Raw genomic sequence first — 22,813 nt, 5'->3', positions numbered from 1 at the left:
AAGATGAAAGTTTTTGTGCTGCTATATATATATATATATATATATATATATATATATATATATATGTGTATGTATGTATGTATGTATGTGTGTGTGTGTGTGTGTGTGTGTGTGTGTGTGTGTGTGTGTGTGTGTGTGTGTGTAGTTAATCTGTTACTCTGGCTTTCACACTCTCACACACCATGGTAAACAGTCTTGTGGGTAAACTCGCTCACATCTGGATTGTTAAATACGCACACTGCATTGCATTCATCATCATACTCTGCAAACAAAAAAGCCTGGTTATTAATGTGACCCCCAGTCATTTCTTGGTCAACAGATGGAGGGCAGCAGTATTTGTGTGCTCAGATTAGTGCTTTTTTAGCACAGTCTCAAAAGAGAGGAGATGAGAAGCAATTTACTATGGAGAAATGACAGTGAATATCATTGATCAGTGAAGTTCAGTCTGTTATACATGGCATCAGTGTGCTGCACAAAATATTGGACATGTTAGGGGCCACATTAATCATGAATTTCAGAAAATATTTTGCACTTATTTGAGGTACTTAATTATTGCCTTTATTTTTTTCTGAAAAAAAAATGAAGCTAAACATGTTTTATCTTCGACACAAAATCATACTACATAAGGTATGATTCTGTGTCAAAGATAAAACATGTTTAGCTTCATTTTTAAGTGAGTGGACGTGTTCTCCTGCATGTCTTGACGCTGGTATTCTGTCACAAACTTGTCAATAAACCAACCAAGAATGGCAAGATAAAGGATAAAATATTTAGTGACCTTCCAGACTGATAAAATATACCATTACTGACAACTTATTATGAGCCACACCAGCAGTCCAACCCTTCTTGAACAATCCTCATCTTAGCAGTCAAGCATCATCTTAAATACGCACAACATATTTTTTACACTTTTGAAGCATTGTAAACCACATAAGGTGATGAGACCACACATGAATGCAGATTAAAAAGATGTGAAGGTGTTGCATATTTGTTTTGATGAATCACAACTGAACCCCCCCCACACACACACACATGATGGGAAAAGCTAACTATTATACAAGATACTGATGTCAAGGTGAATCAGGAAGTATTTATGAATTGCCATTAGATTTTGTTGGTTAGGCTAATTGTCAAGAATGGATTTTAAGCTGTGATGTATTTGTGATTTATAATCATATAATGAAGAAGCGATGACCCTACTGTCGCGAACGCCTAGCATTTGCCTAAAATATTGACACGTTATACATACTCTTAAGATTTCCAGAGTTGTGTTTCGATATTTTGGGGTTGCGCGCGAGTGCGCTTTAACTGCGCTTGGCAAGCTGGAGGCATCAGGTGCGCTCACATGATCAGAGCCTCCTCAGCATCAGCATCCAGCTCACACGAAGACAACACATCAGAGCACACGCGGATATAAATGGCACATGTCTCTGGATCTCCATCTGCGCTTCACGACTAGCTGAGAACTTCTAAAGTTTGGGAGGTGTTTGTCCACTATTGTAGCCTATTTATTTCCCGACAGTTTTCGTAGTCAACATTGTGAATGAGGGATGCACGGTCAAGAAGTGAATGAACGAACACGAGTTTTGTATTTTATGTCTCAGATTTATGAATGGGCGTCTTGACAAGCACAGCGTGCTTTGTAAGTTCTCACGATCTACTGAAGAGACGCTGGATTACAAACATCTCTCCGCTTGTTAAGCAGGATTTTATGTCTAAGAACGAGTTTAAATCGCAACAATTTTATTTGAAACGACAGATTTTTTCGTTCATTCACGATTTAATAACTGCTTTCATTTTTATCATATTGACATCCCTTCATGGCAGCTGTAGTAAGAGCGCGCAGCTGAAGTGGCGCGCGCTCCGCTCCTGCGCGGTGTCTGGATGTGCCCGCTGCGCGGTAGATGCCCGTGGCACGGAGGACCGGACCCCTCTCCGCTGTCCTGTGATGATGCATTGAGGATGGTGGAGGGAACGGACGCCCCTTTGAGGAACATTTCGACAGGAAACCAGGACAGCAAGTACCTTTCTTTCCCCTGGGTGTTGACTTTACTCTCCAGTGTTCTCATCACTACGATTGTTGTAGATGTTCTGGGCAACCTGTTGGTCATTGTATCGGTCTTCAGGAACAGAAAGCTCAGGAAGGCAGGTAAATATCTTCATCTCTATAATTCATAATGCTGACGGCCAGGGACGGGCAGTATTTCAAATACAAGTATTTGACATACAAAATACTATTTTTCTATTTAAATACATTTGAAGAAAAAAAAAAATCAAATATATTTTGCTTTTAACAATTTAATCTGAAAATTTTAGAATTTTTTAAATACACAAGGTATCAACCTACTTATTGCTGATTTCCTGCAGGGATGGGCAGTATTTGAAATACATGTAAATACTATTTTGTATTTAAATACCTTTGAAAAATGTATTGTGTATTTAAATACATTTAATCTTAGTAATTTTCTGTTTTTAGTATTTGTGTATACTTGTTGATTTGTGTATACTTGTGTATACTTCAGGAAATCAGCAGTCTAATAAAGAGGTTGATTGGCAAAAAGTACTTTATGCATTTTGAAACTACAAAAATACTTAATGTATTTAAATACAAAATACAAAATAGCACTGCCCATCCCTGCTGATGGTCAACTGTTTGTACATTTTACTGGCAAGGTTTTTTGAAGTAACTCGTTATTAGAGATTTATATCATTGACTGATTCAGAACAGTTTTAAATTTACATTTGTTCCCCTGTTCTTTGATAAATGAGAATAAACTTCATTATGAATATGTATTATTGTTATCACCTGGTCTGCTGGTCTTTAAACCTGAGCAACTAAAAAGACTGAGAAGTAAATTAATCATTAATATTTTTAATCTTCTTCTTATTATTTTTATAATAATAATAATAATAATAAACATTTGTTATTATGAATAATAGTAGTCGTAGGAGTAATAATAATATTTTCAGCAGGGTCATTATTAATCTTTTTATTAATCTTTTTATTTAATTTTCATTTATTTAAATTAGTTTATATACAAATTTATTTAATAATGTCATTTTAAATATTTTATGCCATTAATTATTATAAAATGTCAATGATAAAAAAATAATAAAGAGCCTTATTATTATCTTTATTATTGGTATTATTATGGCTATTAATAATGATAACAGTTATCATTATTACTATGATTATTATTATTGAATAAATCTAAAATTAAATCTAAATTGTCACAGTTTTCATCTTTGTTTTGGACTTCGTTTTAAGCAACAACAAAATAATAATAATAATGATAACAACAATAAAGAAAGAAAAATATAAAAATTGACATCAATGACTGTAAAGAAATTGATTAATTATGCAAACCACACCTATTTTTATTTTATTTATTTTTCTCAGTGGTGTTGTTTGGTGCTATTTCTTAGAGACACATTTAATGTTAGTATTCATCTACAGACCCGATGTTAAAGTACCAAAATCTGATGACATATCTATCTCTGCTCATTATTTAAGATTGAGACACAGTAATTGACCCATCAATGATTTCCAGATCCTCAGCTACATGATTACAGAGGTGTCAAAGTGGAAAGACAAAACCCTGGTGGTGTGCAGCTGCTGTGAATGCCTCTGCATGCTGCCCTGTTAAGTTTTAGTTTGAGTTGCAACATCTCACTCTGTCCTCCTGCCACTGGTCTTATCTCATGAACACACACAGCACAGCCTGACCTTTCTTCTTTTGGAGATTTAAGCTTAAAGTGGTTCTAAGGTGCAGCTAACTTGTCTGGCCAACTAATGATTGACCTTTAAAATATACAAGCACTGAGCAAATGTAAAGACAAATGAGAGACACTTCTCTTAATGAGCTTAGCCTCAGATCTTTTTGCATGCTAACCAGACACACAGAGATCATGTAAACCTCTGGCTATTGCAACTAGTGTTTTTTTTTTTTTAGATAAATAGTTCCAGACAGAAATATCCTCATAGGTGATGTTTAATTCTGTTGACTAATACTCCCTTACACAGAAAAATACTAAACAAATTGTTGTTTCCTCTTAGAATGAATCCATTTAGTCTATTTTAATGCAGGAGCTCACACAGTGCTGGCAGTGAGACAGGATCATGAACTCTTGACACACTCCTAGTGATTGAGCTCCAGTGTTTTGCTGCTATGTGATGTGTGTGGATGTTTTTGAGATACATCATAGTTTTGCATATCATTATACTGTCTTGGTGTGATTATTATTTTTATTATTATTTTATGCATCAGTATTTTCATCATGTTTTCTAGTAAAATTATTAAAACATCCTTAAAACAAGGTAAATTCACTTTAGAAGAATTGAATAAGATAATTAAGGAATCCAATTTCTGCCATGGAATAATAAAAATAAATAATAAATATACTATATATATTATGTATTGATATATATTAATAATATTATATAATATCATGACGTCTGAAAAAATTCTGAGAAAAAAGTAGAACATTATTATATATATACTGTATATATATATATATATACAGTATATATATAATAATGTACTACTTTTTTTCTCAGAATTTTTTCAGAAATTGCTTGTATCTCACAATTCTGTGAAAAAATTACGAATTTCAAGATATAAATTAAAAAATGATGAACTGCAAGATATAAATTCAGAAATGTGAGCTATAAACTTACAATTTTGATATATAACCTTGCAATTCTAGGGGAAACTGTGAGATATGAACTAATTGTGATAAAAAGTATGTTTTTTATTATTTATTTATTTATTATTCAATGGTGGTAATTCCAAATAGAATTGCAAAATATATACTTGCAAATCTGAGAATATAATTCTTTTTTTACATTTTGTATTCCATGATGAAAAAAATGTGCAAGATTTAAACTCAATTTTGAAAAAAAAGGTCAGAATTATGAGATAAAAAAAAGTCATTATTTGGTTTATATCTTGCAATTATTGTTTCCTCAGAACTGTGAGAAACAAAGTGTGAATTGTGAGACGATGGCTTTTTTTCAGTGACCAAAAAAGGCTGAATAAAGTGTTTTTCTTGCATTCCTGGCAAGTTATTTATATATTTTTTCTTGTAAGCAAAAATTTACTTTTGATTGCTAATGAGGTACTTAATTTAGCCTTACTTAGATATATTTTCTAAAAACAAGTCTTAAGACCTTACACAACTTAGCTTCTCAAGTAAATTTTCCTTGTTTTAAGTTTGCTGTAAAAGTCAGAAACATGTTCGGTGTAGAGGATGTTATAGGAAGTGACAATGCTGTCTTTAAGGCATTGTATGTAGCTCTATAAATGTGTAAATACTTATAGCTGAAGCTGCACTTATCTCATGACGTCACTTGATGCTCAGTGAGAGCCGATCCATTACAGATAGAGGATCTGGATCAAAGCAGTTTTAAATGTGATGAATTATTCCATCACAGGTCTTGAGATTTCAGACTGGGTGATGCACTAGTGCCAAATTCAATTTGAGTCCCATTCATATCATGTTCATCAATGGCCAGCAAATGAATTAATTGCACATAAATTCATCAATATTCTAGACCTCTATTCTTGTGCCACTGGTGCTGATACAGGTCACAGAAAGCACCTCCATGACAATCCAGTCCATTATAATACAGACATGTCTATCAGTAAAAGAGTCTACTACTTTGATCACCTAACTGAACTCCCAGAACAACGCTTTGAGCTTGTATCTAAATGACCGCCTGCAGGTATGAATTTACATGTGTCCTGTCATCACAGATATCTGTCGAGCGAGACCAGGTGATCTGTGAATTAACTGTGCAGTGCTACCTGTGCAACAAAGAAAAACAAGAATCCTGCTTAACTACAACTAGTTCTTCGTTGTCTTCATATCATTTGACACCTTTGCAACAGGGATTTGTACAGACACTTTTCCACATGACTGGATCTGAACTGTCAATCACCCAGAGTCTAGCCTCTAATTTCTGCACCGTGATGACTGTGAAGAGAAGCACCATTATCATGATCTTTGCTTCATTTAAACAGACAATTTCATTGAGTCCCTGTTTGAGCTGATACTGCTTCACGCATGAAACACAGTGGTGACAAATAAGGTAACAATTACGGCATTAATTTGTTGATTTGTTGGTGATTGACTGAGCTGACAAGAAGAGGATAAGGCAGTCCGGTTAGTCTTCATAACAAATCCAAACCAGTTGCTACTCAAATCTAGCCCAACCATGCCAAAACAAGCCAAAATGTGGTTGAAATCGCATTCCTTTTTTTTTTAACCCATGGCAACAGTATAAAAGTAGCCCAGTCACACAGAAAAACTCCCAAACTGCTGTGCGCTGGGTTAAAATCACTCATTGTATGTGTGTATATGGTGGTGTTTCTACCAGTTTATAACTAACAGAGAGCTCCTAAAATGTGTTAAGAAGCCAAAACAGTGACAGGAACTCCTCCGTAGCACACAGAGATCAGCTGTAAGGAGACAGTGGTTCTGATGCCTTTATCAAACTTTAATGGGTAACATTCTGTAGCTCACCTGACGAGAATTTTTTGAGCATTTTGTCCATTTTAGAGTTGCATCTAGTGACATCACATCCTGTTATTGGTTTAGATGTCTTTAGTCCATGTTCGTTCATATTTCAGTCAAACAGCATCAAAGTTTGTTTGGAAGTGAAACAACACCCACTTTTCAAGGCGTCTTGGTCTGCTTTTGAGCACACAAAAGTATGGATGGCAGCATTCACATTTATTCAAATGAAGTGCAAGCAATCGTTTGCTTTAATTAATCAAACACTGGGTCTAAATTGTGATGGGTCCAGCATCCCACACTCCTAATACCTCTGCTGGAGGAGGGTGCAAATCATTTGAAATAAATGTGTTGTTCACATACTGTAGTACAAGCCCGGCTGACACGTGAGGGATTAACACTTCTGGACGAGAAGCATGTGCTCAGTAATTCAAATCAAGTGAATGTACAAGGCAATACCGTAGTACCCGGAGAGTTGAAAATTGGAATTTAAATAGATAAAACAATTTCATTAGTAAGTTGGTGTAAATCTGAATTTTATTTTGAAAGTCAGCCCACTTAAGAGACACCACACAAGCACTGAATGTAAAAGCCTCGTGTTCAAAGTGCTCCACAGGCATTGATATGATTTCATTGTTTTATTAGAGTTCATAATCTCATTGATGTAGTTACACAGAACTAGCAAATCTTTTCATTAAAGAATAAAGGCCAGTCATTTGTCTTATCATGTATGCATGTGATCAAACATTACAGGATCCAGTTATACCGTATAGGTCATTGATTTGAACCTCATGGATTTTTCTTTTCACAGTTTGATATCGATAATTAAAGCACACGAGGTTTGTTTGTGACTCATATCAAGCACACCTGTTTGCTTTGAGTATATCACTCAGATTTGTCAGTAAAAGTATAGAATGATAATCCACACATGGAAAGGTAAAACCGGTTTGAGACTGTTAACTGCTAATTTGGGTTATTTGTATGATTATATGCTGTTTTCATGTGTCAGTCGGGTATAATGTGGGTCTATTACATTACACTGATTCAGGCCTGAAACACCATGAAACTAAAGTTTGCATGCTAAATATGCTAATTTTTTTTGACTCATTGCATTCTGAAATTTGTCTGTTATACCTGGAGAAAATAATCTCAATGACATCTTGCTCAACTGGCACAGGAGCCCCAGGAATGCGCAATCTGACTTTTTATTTATTTTTTTTTCTTTTCTTGAACCAATAATGCCTCGCAGCCAGGGGCGAAAATCTCATCTAAATGTTGGGGGGGACAATAAACATAACATTTCTCACGAGCAAGTTTTGAAGGGGACACCAATAAAACAGGCAAAATTGTACTTAAGGATATGTGTACAGAGAGGAAAGCCTTACTATTGCATGGAGACCGTTCCATTATCCTTCTTCTCAAAGTTTCTTTCTGGTTCAATGAAAAAGCTGACTAAATTGACCAAAACATTCTTCAAAAAAAATTTTTTTTGTTGCAATGTTTTTGAAGTTGTTTACACAATCAAGCCACCAAAATACAATGGAATTTGAACTTAACTTCAACTTTTATTTATTTATATAGCACATTTAATAGCAATGTTGTTGCTTCACAGTTATAATTAAAACATGCTTATATAAAAACATTTGCCATGCCTAGCAAAATGAAGGCATACACACTCTTACACCCTCATACAACTGTAGAGTGAGATCGGTATAAACGTGAAAGCGAGGGGAAAAAACAGAAAATAATAATTTATTACGTCAATGACTGATTTGTTCAAAAAGTGGATTCATTCAGTTGGGAAACACCTCCTCAGTGTGTTTCTCAAAGATGCAATTAGTGCTGTTACTGCTGTAGCTTAGTTTTCAACTTTTGTCGTTGGTGAAATAGAGCTAAACAGGCAATATGGTGCCTAAAATGCACTTAAAGGGTTAGTTCACCCAGATAGCAAAATTATGTAATTAATAACTTACCCTCATGTTGTTTCAAACCCGTAAGACCTCCATTTATCTTTGCACAGTTGCACAGTAAACACAGTTTAAGATATTTTAGATTTAGTCTGAGAGTTCTCAGTCCCTCCATTGAAGCTGTGTGTACGGTATACTGTCCATGTCCAGAAAGGTAAGAAAAACATCATCAAAGCAATCCACGTGACATCAGATGGTCAGTTAAAATTTTTTGAAGCATTTTTTGAAAATACATTTTGGTCCAAAAATAGCAAAAACAACGACATTATTCAGCATTGTCTTCTCTTCTGTCTGTTGTGTGAGAGAGTTCAAAACAAAGCAGTCTGGATATCCGGTTCGCGAACGAATCATTCAGTTCACCAAATCGAACTGAATCGTTTTAAACGGTTCGCATCTCTAATACGCATTAATCCACAAATGACTTAAGCTGTTAACTTTTTTAATGTGGCTGACACTCCCTCTGAGTTCAAACAAACTAATATCCCGGAGTAATGCATGCACTCAAACAGTAAACTGACTGAACTGCTGTGAAGAGAGACCTGAAGATGAACTTTGATGCTCAGTGCACATTGTGTACACCAATTTTTATAAAAATCTAAATCACATTTGTTATGCTAATATCTGGAGAACAACTTGCACTCTTACCGTGCGTTCACACCGCCGGCGTCGAGAGCATCAAAGTGGCCGGAAGTCATTCATTTTCAATGTCGAGCAGCGACGAGGAGCAGCGCGGCGCGACTTGGCCGTTGAGAGCATAGACATATAAATACCTTGACCCCTCATTGGCCGCTTGACCGCACGTCAACCTCACCGCCATTTTGGAGCTGGCAACTCTCATAACTCTCACATCAGGACAGAAGAAAACGTACCGTACCTGATTCATCGACAGATTGGACGCCTACAAACTGTCACACGATGTTCTTTCTCGTTGTTTTTTGGTCATTTTTAACATTATGTTGACAGCTTAATTAACCACCAGTGTCAGACTATTAATAATAGATAGCGATATTGCTAACGTAGTTAGCAGTGAAAGCTGAGACTTTATAAGAATACAAAGTTTAAATGAATTCTTATTACGTTTTAACTTATATTGCCGTTTATATAATAAATAATGATGGAGCTAAATCTTCTCTCTTTAATTTCACTACCGTTACTTATTTACAAAGATTAAGTGGTAACACTTTAGAATACTACTCCTTTAGTTAATGTTAGTTAATTCACTAACGAACATGAACAAACAATGAACAATACATTTATTACTGTATTTAGTCATCTTTGTTCATATTAGTTTATGAGTAGTCTCTAGAATTTAGTCTACGTAGTCTCTTGAATTTATCATAATATCATAAATGCATTTGAATACACCGTATAATGCAGTGAAAGAACGCACTCAAAATGCACACGCGCCACGCACACTAGTATGACTTCATCATGTAACCTTACATTAGCCTAGATGCGTGCACTTTTTAGGCACGATTTGTTTAGTTTTTGAATATACTTGATACTGTTAAAAGGCACATCATTAAAACAAAAAATATGATTTCACATATTACACATAAACATGCATGGAAAATTTTATTAGAACTAGCTACTAAATTAGTTAAAAATGCCTATCCATATACAGCTATGATTCGCGAACCCCAAACTGACTCAAATGATTCGCGATCCTGCTCCAAACTTACAAACTGACTCAAATTATTCGCGAACCAGCTCCGAACTCCCTAGATGACTCAAATGATTCACGCTCCGAACTCCCTAAATGACTCAAATGATTCGCGAACCCGCTTTGAACTCCCGAACTGACTCAAATGATTCACAAACCCGCTCCGAACTCCCGAACTGACTCAAATGATTCGCGAACCCGCTCCGAACTCCCGATCTGATTCAAATGATTCGCGATCCCGCTCCGAACTCCCGAACTGACTCAAATGATTCGCGAACCCGCTCCGAACTCCCGAACTGATTCAAATGATTCGCGATCCCGCTCCGAACTCCCGAACTGACTCAAATGATTCGCGAACCCGCTCCAAACTCCCAAACTAACTAAAATGATTCGCGAACCCGCTACGAACTCCCGAACTGACTCAAATGATTCGCGATCCCCAAACTTACTCAAATGATTCGCGAACCCCAAACAGACTCAAATGATTTGCTAACCTGCTCCAAACTTCCAAACTGACTCAAATGATTCGCGATCCCCAAACTGACTCAAATGATTCGCGATCCCGCTCCGAGCTCCCAAACTGATTAAAATGATTCACGCTTCGAACTCCCGAACTGACTCAAATGATTCCTGATCCCCAAACTGACTCAAATGATTCGTGAACCCGCTCCGAACTCCCGAACGGACTCAAATGATTCGCGCTCCAAAACTCCCAGACTGACTCAGATGATTCATGCTCGAACTCCGAACTGACTAAAATGATTCGCGAACCCGCTCCGAACTCCCAAACTGACTCAAATGATTCACGCTCCGAACTCCCAAACTGACTCAAATGATTCGCGAACCCGATTTGAACTCCCAAACTGATTCAAATGATTCGCGAACCCGCTCTGAACTGATTCAAATGATTCGTGAACCCGCTCCGAACTCTCAAACTGATTCGAATGATTCGCGATCCCCAAACTGACTCAAATGATTCGCGAACCCGCTCCGAAATCCCAAACTGACTCAAATGATTCGCAATCCCACTCCGAACTCCCGAACTGACTCCAATGATTCGCGATCACGCTCCGAGCACACGAGAACTCTTTGACCACAGCTGCTGTGCTTCAAAAGCTCTTGCAGCAGCTCAACACTGGTTTTCTCTGAGGTGGTCGGATCACATCCGATTGTGGTTAATCTTGCAGATCATGACTTATATATACTCTTCCTCTCCCTGCAGTTTGGTAATATAAAGATTCCTCCTTTGAACTCCCACCTCTTCTGTGGGTTTTATTGTTCTGGGTCTGAATTTGGGCTCCTGGGGTCTCAAAAAACAAACATTTTCAAACTCCAAGGTGAACGTTATGACAACACCAGTGTTGTGCTAGTTACTAAGAAATATGCATTTCTGTTAAAAGTAACTTTTAAGTTATTTTTTTAAAGAACTTTCTTTAATGTTCCCATTAATGCGCTTTTATGCGTTATGGTCTATACAAACACAAAGTAAAACAGAAAGTAATTTTTAATCACAAGGATTTCTGAAATAAATAACAAAACACCTGAATAATATATTCAAAATAAAAAACTAAAGTGGCTTCTGCATCATAAAAGCTGTTGCGTTGAGCCCTTAAAAATGTTCCTTTCACAGCTTAAGTATGAAAACGTACTCGGTTACTAACGTAACCTCGGTTCTCTCTAGAAGAGGGAACGAGTACTGCGTCTTAGCTAAGACGCTATGGGAAAAGTCTCTTTTCACGAAATACTGAAGCAAAAAATTATCCTTAATTTTGAATTTTTGTAAAGCGCATTTGCAGCAGTACACAGCCATAGGCGAGACGACTCGCTTGCTCATTGGCTTGCTCTGCAGCAAGTGCACAGCCTATCGAGCGCAGGCTGATGCAATATCAGACCAATAAGGGCGCTTCGCGCCCTTCATGCCACTTCCCTCCGAAACGGGTGTGGCCCAACCCTATAAAAGGAGCTCGAAAAGGCTGACTCACCTGATTTATTTCATCGCCGAAGCGAACCAGAGTGAATCGTACGCACGGCAGAGAACGCAGTACTCGTTCCCTCTTCTAGAGAGAACCGAGGTTACGTTAGTAACCGAGTACGTTCTCTTACGAGAGTTCTCTCGTACTGCGTCTTAGCTAAGACGCTACGGGAACCCCATGTAAAACGCCATGCGCGCAGGGATCACACACCAATAAACCTGAAGCAACGCCCAGGATTTACAGTGCACAGTCACCCGAAGGACTCACAGAGAGTCCAGGACAGGAGAGGGGGGGAGCCCTCCGTCCCATAACTACCAGCACCCGTAGAAGCGGCAATATAACATCACACAGTCGAGGCAAGGCCTGACCAAGGTGGCAATGCGGGTCTTACGCAATACTGCCCATATAACAGTCGGCAGCGCATAATGCTCACGAACTCAGAATTCCCATCAGGGCCCTGATTCGGCTATACCGACAGCAGCCTTGCTTGCAAGGCGGGAACCTCTAGGTTATAGAACCTGATAAATGTAGACGGCGAGGCCCAACCTGCTGCCATACATATATCCTGCAAGGAAATCCCAGTAGACCATGCCCAAGACGAGGCGACGCCCCTTGTGGAGTGTGCTCTGACGCCCAGTGGGCACTGAAGGCCCCTGGAAGCGTAAGCTAACGCTATGGCGTCAACTATCCATCTGGATCGAGTCTGTCTAGATACAGCCATTCCCTTGGAACGTCCACTTAACGAGGCAAACAGCTGCTCAGTCTGTCGAAAGACAGCGGAGCGAGACACATAAGCTCTTAAAACCCTAACAGGGCAAAGAAGACTCGAGTCTCCATCCTCTCCTGACACCGACAGGGCAGACAGGGCAATAAACTGAGCCCGAAATGGCGTGTTGAGGGACTTCGGCACATAACCGTGCCTAGGTCTGAGTATGACCCTTGAGTCATTAGGCCCAAACTCCAAGCACGACTGGCTCACCGAGAGCGCGTGCAGGTCACCCACACGCTTCACTGAAGCAAGAGCCAACAAGAATACTGTCTTGAACGACAGATGCGGGAGGCTAATCAATTGGATAGGCTCAAAAGGGGGACCCTTCATGGCCTCCAAAACCGCCGCGAGGTCCCATATAGGGACTGACAGTGGTCTGGGAGGATTTAGCCTCCTAGCTCCTCTAAGGGAAGCGGATGACCAAATCGTTCCTTCCTATTGACTGACCGAGCGCTGTTTCAGAAAACGCTGCGATGGCCGCCACATAAACTTTGAGCGTGGATGGGGTTCTGCCCCTATCCAACAGCTCCTGTAGGAAGGAGAGAACCTCCGTCACCCCACAACTAAGGGGTGAACATCCCCGAGCTGTGCACCAGCTGGAGAACACCGACCACTTCGAGGCATACAGCCATCGTGTCGACGGAGCTCTAGCCTGAGTGATGGTATTTAGCACTCCCACTGAGAGATCAGCGGGTAACCGTTGAGCGCCCACACATGGAGGGACCACAACTCCGGTTGAGGGTGCCAAATCGAGCCCCTGGCCTGCGAGAGGAGGTCCCTCCTCAACGGCACTGGCCACGGGGCGATGTCTGCTAACTGCATCAAATGTAATTTATTCCTGTGATCCAAGCTGTATTTTCAGCATCATTACTCCAGTCTTCAGTGACTCATCCTTCAGAAAGCATTCTAATATGCTGATTATCAATATTTAAAACATATGAGTAAATTTCTTCAGTATTCTTTGATGAATAGAAGGATCCAAACATCAGCATTTATTTGAAATAAAAAGCTTTTGCAACATTATACAATATCTCATTCAAAAGCTTAGAATCATTATAATTTTTATTTTTTGGAAAAAAAATTATGGAAATTAATACTTATATTTAGCAAGGATACTTTAAATTGTTTAAAAGTAATAATAAAGACGTCATTTTACAAAATATTCCTATTTCATATAAATGCTGTTCTTCTGAACTTTCTATTCATCAAAGAAACCTGAAAAAAATCTACTCCGCTGTTTTCGACATTATCATAATAGGTGTTTTTTTTTTTTTTTTGAGCAGCAAATCAAAATATCAGAATTATTTCTGCAGGATCGTGTGAATGGAGTAATGATGCTAAAAATTCAGCTTTGAAATCTCAATAAATTAAATTTTGAAATATATTCAAATAGAAATCAGTTATTTTAAATAGGCTAGTAAAATATTTCAACATTTTATTGTTTTGCTGTACTTTGGATCAAATAAATGCAGGCTTGGTGAACAGAAGAGACTTCCTTAAAAAACATTAACAAGCTTACTGTTCAAAAACTTTTGATTGGTAGTGTATAGGCAACTTAAATTTTTCTATAATTTCAAGCTCTGAATTGGCTTAGAAATCCATAACTTCTTGACAATAACAAATAATAATGATTTGTTTATATACTACAAACACTTTTCTATCACATAATAAGGCAGAATAGTTTCTATACTGTAACAGCACTGCATTGTTCATATACTTTATTGATCACCTGCTGGAGATGACTTGAAAACCCATATTTTCGCAATCATATGTTTAATGTGTTCGTGTTTCCAAAAGTGTCTGTTGTTCTGTGAAAATAACTGTTTTCGTACAGCGATAGCTGGACACCGTTGTCATATTAGGAGTTTCCTGGTATGTCTTTCTGCGCGAGAGTGCCCTCCAGCTTCTAGTATGAATGAAACACACACTGCAGGAGTGTTTAGCGCTCCGTGATGTTCATCTCGCCTTCTGGGTCCGAATAAAACACCAGATCATGCGCAGACTGTCCTGTCTCTTTGAGTTTTAATCTATATTTATTCACACCAGCTCTTGAAAACCTCTATGCGAACACACTTGACCTAAAAAGTGCGGAGGACGAATTTCCGTTATATTAAAAGTGGGGGGGACACGTCCCCCAACGTCCCCCGTGTAATCTATGCCCCTGCTTTCATTTGTTTTAAGCATAGACAGTAAAAGAAATGGACACAGCGACCCCTTTGGATAAAATGGAGAAAAATGAAGTCAATTAGAAGCACGCACTTCCTGGGGGTCGGGCGTACTGCGCAGACTCAAACTGAGCTTGATGACGTAGATGTCACGTGAGTAACCTGTAAGTCTTCTAATCGCTGTGCCAAGAGAAATCTGAATCACCCACTCTTGCAGAGAAGGTGAGCGTGAACAGGAGCAAATTTTGGTAAGTATTCTGATTAATTATGTCCCTTGACTTTATGCCTCTACGTCCCCCCGATTGCCTTATAGACAGTAAAAGATTGCCTGCGAGCTTCTCCTCCTGTCCATATGGTAATTTCTCTACTGTATTTTTTTTTTTTTTTTTTTACATTTTCTTTCCCGTGTCCTTCGGTTCATTTAGTCCGAAAATATGAGGAGAATATTTGAGCTATAACTTCCGGTTAGTGGGTTTAATTGTATTTATGTAAAAAAAATATATATATATTTTTATTTTATTTTATATTATTATTACTTTTTTTCTCATGTTTTGAAATGGTAAACTCTGGTTCACACTCCAATACAGTAGGTGGCGATAATGCACCTAACTTTGGTGCTACCCGCCATAAAACCGAAGAAGAAGTAGTATAACTTCCGGTTGCAATGAAACGACTTCCGGACACACTGAAAATGTTAATGCTCTCTCACGCGAAAATGTTTCTTATATATTTAATATTTTATAACAAGTTTTTATATATTTGCACAGATATATAGTGTTTCACTTATACGCACAAGTGTTTCAGTGTGTATTGCAAGTGTTTCAGTGAGTATCGCAAGTGTTTCAGTGTGTATCACAAGTTTTCAAAGGGTTTCGCCTCAAACGGCCTCCCATAAAAAACTGTAATACTTCGTCCACAACAATGTTTAATGAGGTTAACTTATAACGTTACCCTCCTTGTGGTTAGTCTGCACGAGATCAACAAGCTTGTTTGTGTCACGGCAGGGATAAGGATGGCTGAAGCGAAACAGTCGTTCCGAAGCTTTGCGAGATCCCGAAGCGCAGATGTGTCGAAACACTGATCCGAAGCGTGATTCGAAACACCCATGTCACGTGACTATGACCAAACGATGCCTCGAAGTGTTTCACTAATTGTTTCATCAGGTGTGGTCCGCCGAATCAGCGTTTGATTGGAACGGTCGGGAACAGACCACACAATCGCACATCTGTATAAAAGTGAAATAAACGCATTTTGACCTCGTGGGTTTTTGTGAGAGGAGTTTGACTTTGAGATAGCGGATTTTTGGTGATATAGTGACATAGTGCGATTTGATTAGTTATAGGCAATTTAGACTTACATTTAAATTTACACAACACATTGACTGAGAGGCTAGAGACAGACAGAGTATACATATAGTGAGACATTAATAGATACATAGATATAAATATATATAGACAGCTAGATTAATAGATAGATACATATATAGATAGATTACAGATACATATATAAATACATATATTATAGATAGATACATATATAGATACATAGATTATAGATACATATCTAGATACATAGATCGATTCATATATAGATAGATAGATTTGGATAGATAGATAAAATGGAAGCTCCCCAGAAGAGATGCCGTACATCTGTGGTGTGGGAGCATTTCCATTTAGAAACCCCAAATAAAGTGAAATGTGTGTATTGTGATTGGCAGCTAGCCTACTGCAACAATACATCATCCATGATGCGCCATTTGAGGAGCACTCATCCTGCCATTTTGCAGGGTGCAGAGGATGGCATTCCCCCTGTACCTAGGCCTGCTACTGACACTGCTGGGCCATCTAAGCAAGGTATGCATTGTTTGGGATATAATTATAATTGAAATATAATTACAACCTTTTGGGACACTGTTTATAAAGTTTATAAGTTATATAAAGCACTGATTATAAACACTGGAAGGTTTCCAAATAATGAACCAGTAGGCTATACTTTTAATAGATGTGCACTAATTGAAGCTGTATTTTTCCAATGTATTTGTCTGAAAGTATGTTTTGTCTTCTCTTTTAAAAGTCAGACAGAGGGAATTGGATGAGGCTCTTATAAACATGGTGGTGAAGGATCTGCAGCCCTTCACCATCGTGGACGATGAGGGATTCAGGGCATTTGTGAACAAGCTTGATCCAAGCTATGTCCTCCCATCCCGGAAGGTGCTTAAAATAATGGTCAGCGAAAAGTACAACAAAGCCAAGGAGAAGACAATGGAGGACCTACAAAAGGCCGAATTTGTTAGCCTTACAGCTGACATGTGGTCCTCCATTAATATGGATGGATATCTTGGTGTGACTTGCCATTACATAACACCAGAGGCAAAAATGGCAACTGTTGTACTGGGTGTAAGGAGGTTTTACCAAACCCACACAGCCCAGCATCTCATGGAAGCTAAAGCCTTGCTAATGGCTGAGTGGGGAATAACCTCCAAAGTTCAGTGCATGGTGACTGACAATGCATCTAACATGATCCTAAGTGCCCAGCTACTCCACCTTCGCCATGTCCCATGTTTTGCTCATACTTTAAATTTGATTGTGAAAAAGGCACTAGATCAAACCCCAGTCATCAATGAAATACGCCAGAAGGCCAGAAAGATAGTGGGGTTGTTCAGATCCAGCTGCAAAGCAAAGGACAAGCTTGTGGAGATGCAGAGCTTGATGGGAAGACCAACTCTGAAACTGATACAGGAGGTTGACACGAGATGGAACAGCACATTTGACATGCTACAGCGCTTGTATGACCAACGTGAACCAGTGGCTGCTGCACTTTCCAACTTAAACAATGATACTGCTCCCCTGACAAGTATTGATTATGACATTATTGAACAATCATTGTCAATACTGCAACCATTCAAACTCGCAACAACAGAGATGTCAGAGGAAAAGAGAGTGTCTGCCTCAAAGCTTATACCACTGTACAGGATGTTGCAGCACAAGCTTGCACAGAAAAAAGGAAATGCAACGCAGGAATCAACTGTTCAATTAGGTAGGCCACAATGACCATACTACCCACGTGATTGGCCATAACTGTCATATTATTGTCATTATTATAAATATGTGTTTCTCCTGTTTTGGCTCATAGGCTCACATCTGCAAGAAGGTCTGCACTCCAGATCTGGAGGTTATGAGAGTTTTAGAGCCTTGGCACTGGCTACACTGCTGGACCCAAGGTTCAAAAATGTGGCATTTGGAAATGCTGCCAAAGCCCAGGAAGCTGAAAAGCATATCACACTGGAGTGTGCTTCACTGATGCGTTCAAACACAAATCCTGGTGAGCAGTTTCAGTCTGTGTTATGTTATGTAATCTGAATCATGTAATATAATATATCCTTCATATATGCCGTCAGTTTAGGATTTGTTACTAATTGCTGTTTTCATTTTTATTCAGACCCAGAAATGTCAACATCACACCCATCATCATCACCATCACCATCAACATCAACACCAGTAGAAACACAGGACAGTTTATGGGAACTTTTTGATACTCGCATCCATCAAACCAAGATGATACACAATGCTACAGCTGATGCCACTGTGGAAGTGAAAAAATACATCAACGATGCGTATTTGCCCAGAACTCATGATCCACTAACTTACTGGAAAGAGAGAGCAGTAATCTTTCCTCATTTGTATGTCCTTGCAAAAAAATATCTTTGTATGCCAGCAACAAGTGTCCCTTGTGAGAGGATTTTTTCAAAGGCTGGAGAAATTATCTGTAAAAAAAGAAGTAGGCTAAGTCCTTCCACAGCAGATAAATTAATATTTTTGAATAAAAATCTCTAAAAAAGTGAGACATTGTGGCTTGATTTCTTTTATTAATATTCATTTTTCATGACCAAAATAACATTATGCACAGTGAGGAGCCTATAGGTTACAAGCTTCACATATTAGAACATTATAATAATAAAAAAACAACACATTATTTTAATGGCTCGTCAAGGTTGTTTCAGATCAACACCTGCAAGTGACCACTAGGTGTCACCGTTGAGACGGGTGTCGGATTGATTCGAAGCCTCGAAACAATATGGCACATTTGGTTCAACTTTTTCATTGGTTCACGAGGCCTCGATTTTGCCATCACTAGGCAGGGATCCAATGAGGCACGGAGATAGAACCAATAGCAGGTAAGTCATTTATTAAAGGGTAATCCACAGGGGTAAACAGTCCAGGCAGGGTCAAAACCAGAATATCCAAACAAAACATAAACTAAACAAGAAGACAAGGCAAGGGCACGAACTGACGGACATGAATAAACAACGACTCCGTGACACATACTAAGACAGACCGGGTTATATACACAAGGAGAGACAAGCGCTAATGGGAAACTGACAGGGTGTGATGATAGGTAATTAGTGACAGCTGGGTGCAATAATTAAGCAGGGACGTGAGGAATGTGATTAATGAAGTGAAAGACACCGTGGGAAAAGAGGACATCTAGTGGACACCCAGGGAACACAACCCAGACACTGTGACAGTTTGCTTTGCCGCCGCTTTAAATACAAAATAAGCATTGATCTACGTCAGAGCGTCTGAGCGCTCACGAATCTTTCTGCAGCATCGTGAGCAGAGCGGCAAGAGCGATTTTTGACGCTCTCGACGCCGGCGGTGTGAACGCACAGTTATTATGATGTTATATTAGATTAACTATATTAAATGAAATAAACCGACCCTTGGCGGCTCGTGGATTTTAAAATAGAGGAGACAAACTAATTGTATTGGTCTGGGGATCCCTCTTGTTATTATTATTATTTGCTTAACCACTTTAAAATGGCTTTTTGGCGGCTTTTAGTCAGAAACCTTAAAGAAAATATATTCAATATCGCTACTCATTATAAATACTTGGTAAATTATCAGCCCAGCCGCTCCGGGAGACGTTCACACCATAAGACTGTATAAAAACAGGTTCAAACTAACAGCACCTAATTTATGTCTCTATGGTGGTTGGTTGATATTCCAGAAGGGAGGCTAGCCTCCTCTATAATAATCGCTAACAGCGCAGACTACATCGGTGACAAAAGTAAATTGGTACACAATAATATTTTTTGGACACGATTTATCAGCATCATCTATATTAAAGAGAAAATAATCACGTCATCCGATGTTTAATGTAAATAAATTGCTTGACTTATGGAGTTCCACAACTATTGAAACACGTTGTTTTCTGCACCGGACTGTGTGTGTGTGTGTGTTGATGGTGGTGAGGTAAAAGCGAGTGCTAACCTCCCGCTCTCTCTCGTGAGGCCAATAAGGAAGTGACTAAAACTGCAATTCATGTTGTTTCTCCGTTCGCATTTGTATTGTTTCTTACACAATTAGTTTAACTATATATCATTATATTATTTACAATACACATATTTCAATTATATTTTGGGGGGGGGGGGCGACCCTCAGATGGGGGGGGGGGGGGGTCTGGACCCCCCCGACCCCCCCGCGATTTCCGCCTATGCAGCAGCAAACCTGTTTTTATTTTATGCAGCATGCATGCAAACAAAAATCAGAATGCAAAGCTTTTTGGGTCCAAATGGTCAAGTTACAGCATCTACCAATGGGATCAACCTGAACATGCAAACATGTTTTTAAAACAACGCTGACTGTGGAAAAAAAAAAAAAAAAAAAACGCTGTACAAATGAAACCCTGACAAATCTTGCATTTCTCATTGTTGCCACAGAGGGCGCTGTAGTAAACGTTAGTCTACCTTTTTCTTCTACTATCATGGCAGTATAAAATAAATTACTTTATGGTGTATTTATTCTTAATCATGAGATTATAGTTTTTAAATTACACATAACCAGTGCTGTGTGGTAACAGATTACATGTAATCTGGATTACATAATCAGATGTAAAAAAAAAATCTACTTGTAATTAGATTACAAATTAGACACACAGCAATTCAACAGGAGTACCATTTTCATTCAGAAATTTCGAGCAGATTTCACACTTAATAACAAAGAAATGGCAAGTAATGTTAAAATAAACTTGAATTTTAAATCTAATAATCTTAGTTCTATTTACAATTTAAGAATGTGTTTTTTTTTCTTTTCTTTTTTACTGTGCATTAAAAAAAAACTTTTGTGGTGGATATGATTTTGCCAATGCATTTTCATGAGAATACAACTACTTTACCTTTTGTCAAACTTGGCTAATTTGAATGTATTTGCAGGATCTCATACATTTTCATATGATTTGCTTACACTCCGTTGACATTCAGATTTTTTTTTTCTCTTTTAAAAATCATACAATTCTGTATGAATCACATTATACGAATTCCTACGCAATTGCCACCTCATAAAATAGTTGAGTTTTCTAATGAGATCGGATTGGATCTCGTATAACTACAAAGCAAATGATTACAGCTAGTTACCAGCACAAATATCTTAACTCCACACACAAATCCCCATACACAGAGTTTTCACTTCTCGTTTTCTCTCGTTTTTACAGGTAATGCCTTTGTGGTGAGTTTGGCAATAGCAGATCTGGTCGTGGCCATCTACCCCTACCCGCTCGTCCTGACCGCCATCTTCAATGACCGCTGGATTGCTGGTGATATTCACTGTCAGATCAGCGGCTTCCTCATGGGGCTCAGTGTGATCGGCTCTATTTTCAACATCACAGGCATCGCCATCAACCGCTACTGTTACATCTGCCACAGCCTCAAGTACGACAAGCTCTTCTCCAACAAGAACACAGTATGCTACGTCATCCTGGTCTGGGTGCTGACTGTCCTGGCAATCGTCCCAAACTGGTTTGTGGAGTCTCTGCAGTACGACCCACGTGTCTACTCATGCACCTTCGCCCAATCGGTGAGCTCGCTCTACACTATCACGGTGGTGGTGGTGCACTTCATTCTGCCCATCGGCATCGTCACGTACTGCTACCTGCGCATCTGGATCCTCGTCATACAGGTGCGCAAACGGGTCAAGCCCGACAGTCGGCCCAAGATCAAGCCTCATGACTTAAGGAACTTTCTCACCATGTTTGTGGTGTTTGTTTTGTTCGCCGTCTGCTGGGCTCCGTTGAACTTCATAGGCCTGGCGGTGGCAATCCACCCCAGACTGGGTCAAGCCATACCCGAGTGGCTCTTCACTGCCAGCTACTTCATGGCGTACTTCAACAGCTGCCTCAATGGCGTTATATATGGAGTGCTAAACCACAACTTCCGAAAAGAGTATAAAAGGATAATACTTGCTATTTTCAAGTTTAACTGTTGAGTTTTCACAATGAGACAAGCACTGTGTCTTTCTTAAAACTTGTTATTCAAAAGTGACTGACTTATGAGTGCAGCGTAATGATGCATCTTTTTTTGATTTGAACAATATTCTAAATATGGACATATTTTTGATTCACTGTATTTACATGCTTAAATTTGCACGGAATGATACATGTTTTAACTTGTACTCCTCGTTTACATGATCATCTACACAATATGTTCATATTTACAAATTTAATTGGCATCTAATGTAGAAGTTCATTAGACTAATCAAAACATTTTTACTGAATTAAGATCAGTGTACTCAATAAATTTTTTACATTCAAATGCCTAAAAATGTAGATAAACCTTATACAAATATTTTTTCCGAAATGCAACTCTTTTTGCATGTCATTTGATTTTGATTTTTAACATTATTGTACTGATCACAGCATCTCACTTTTCTCAGATATTTGGGAAAAAGATCTACAAAAAAAAAAACTATTAGTGAATATTTGAAGTA

General features: G+C 38.6%; 1 protein-coding gene across 1 annotated transcript; it reads left to right on the top strand.

The window, feature by feature from the left end:
• The first annotated feature begins 1,512 nt into the window (after positions 1 to 1,512).
• On the top strand, positions 1,513 to 22,486 carry LOC132114190 (melatonin receptor type 1A-like). The gene is made up of 2 exons (XM_059522307.1): positions 1,513 to 2,149; positions 21,543 to 22,486. Exons 1-2 carry the CDS (start codon positions 1,885 to 1,887, stop codon positions 22,310 to 22,312), a joined length of 1,035 nt encoding a protein of 344 aa, XP_059378290.1. The 5' UTR covers positions 1,513 to 1,884; the 3' UTR covers positions 22,313 to 22,486.
• Positions 22,487 to 22,813: the final 327 nt, after the last annotated feature.

This window comes from Carassius carassius, chromosome 33 (assembly GCF_963082965.1).
Source record: "Carassius carassius chromosome 33, fCarCar2.1, whole genome shotgun sequence".
In the NCBI taxonomy this organism is placed as follows: Eukaryota; Metazoa; Chordata; class Actinopteri; order Cypriniformes; family Cyprinidae; genus Carassius; species Carassius carassius.
This window is presented reverse-complemented; position numbering and strand designations above follow the sequence as displayed.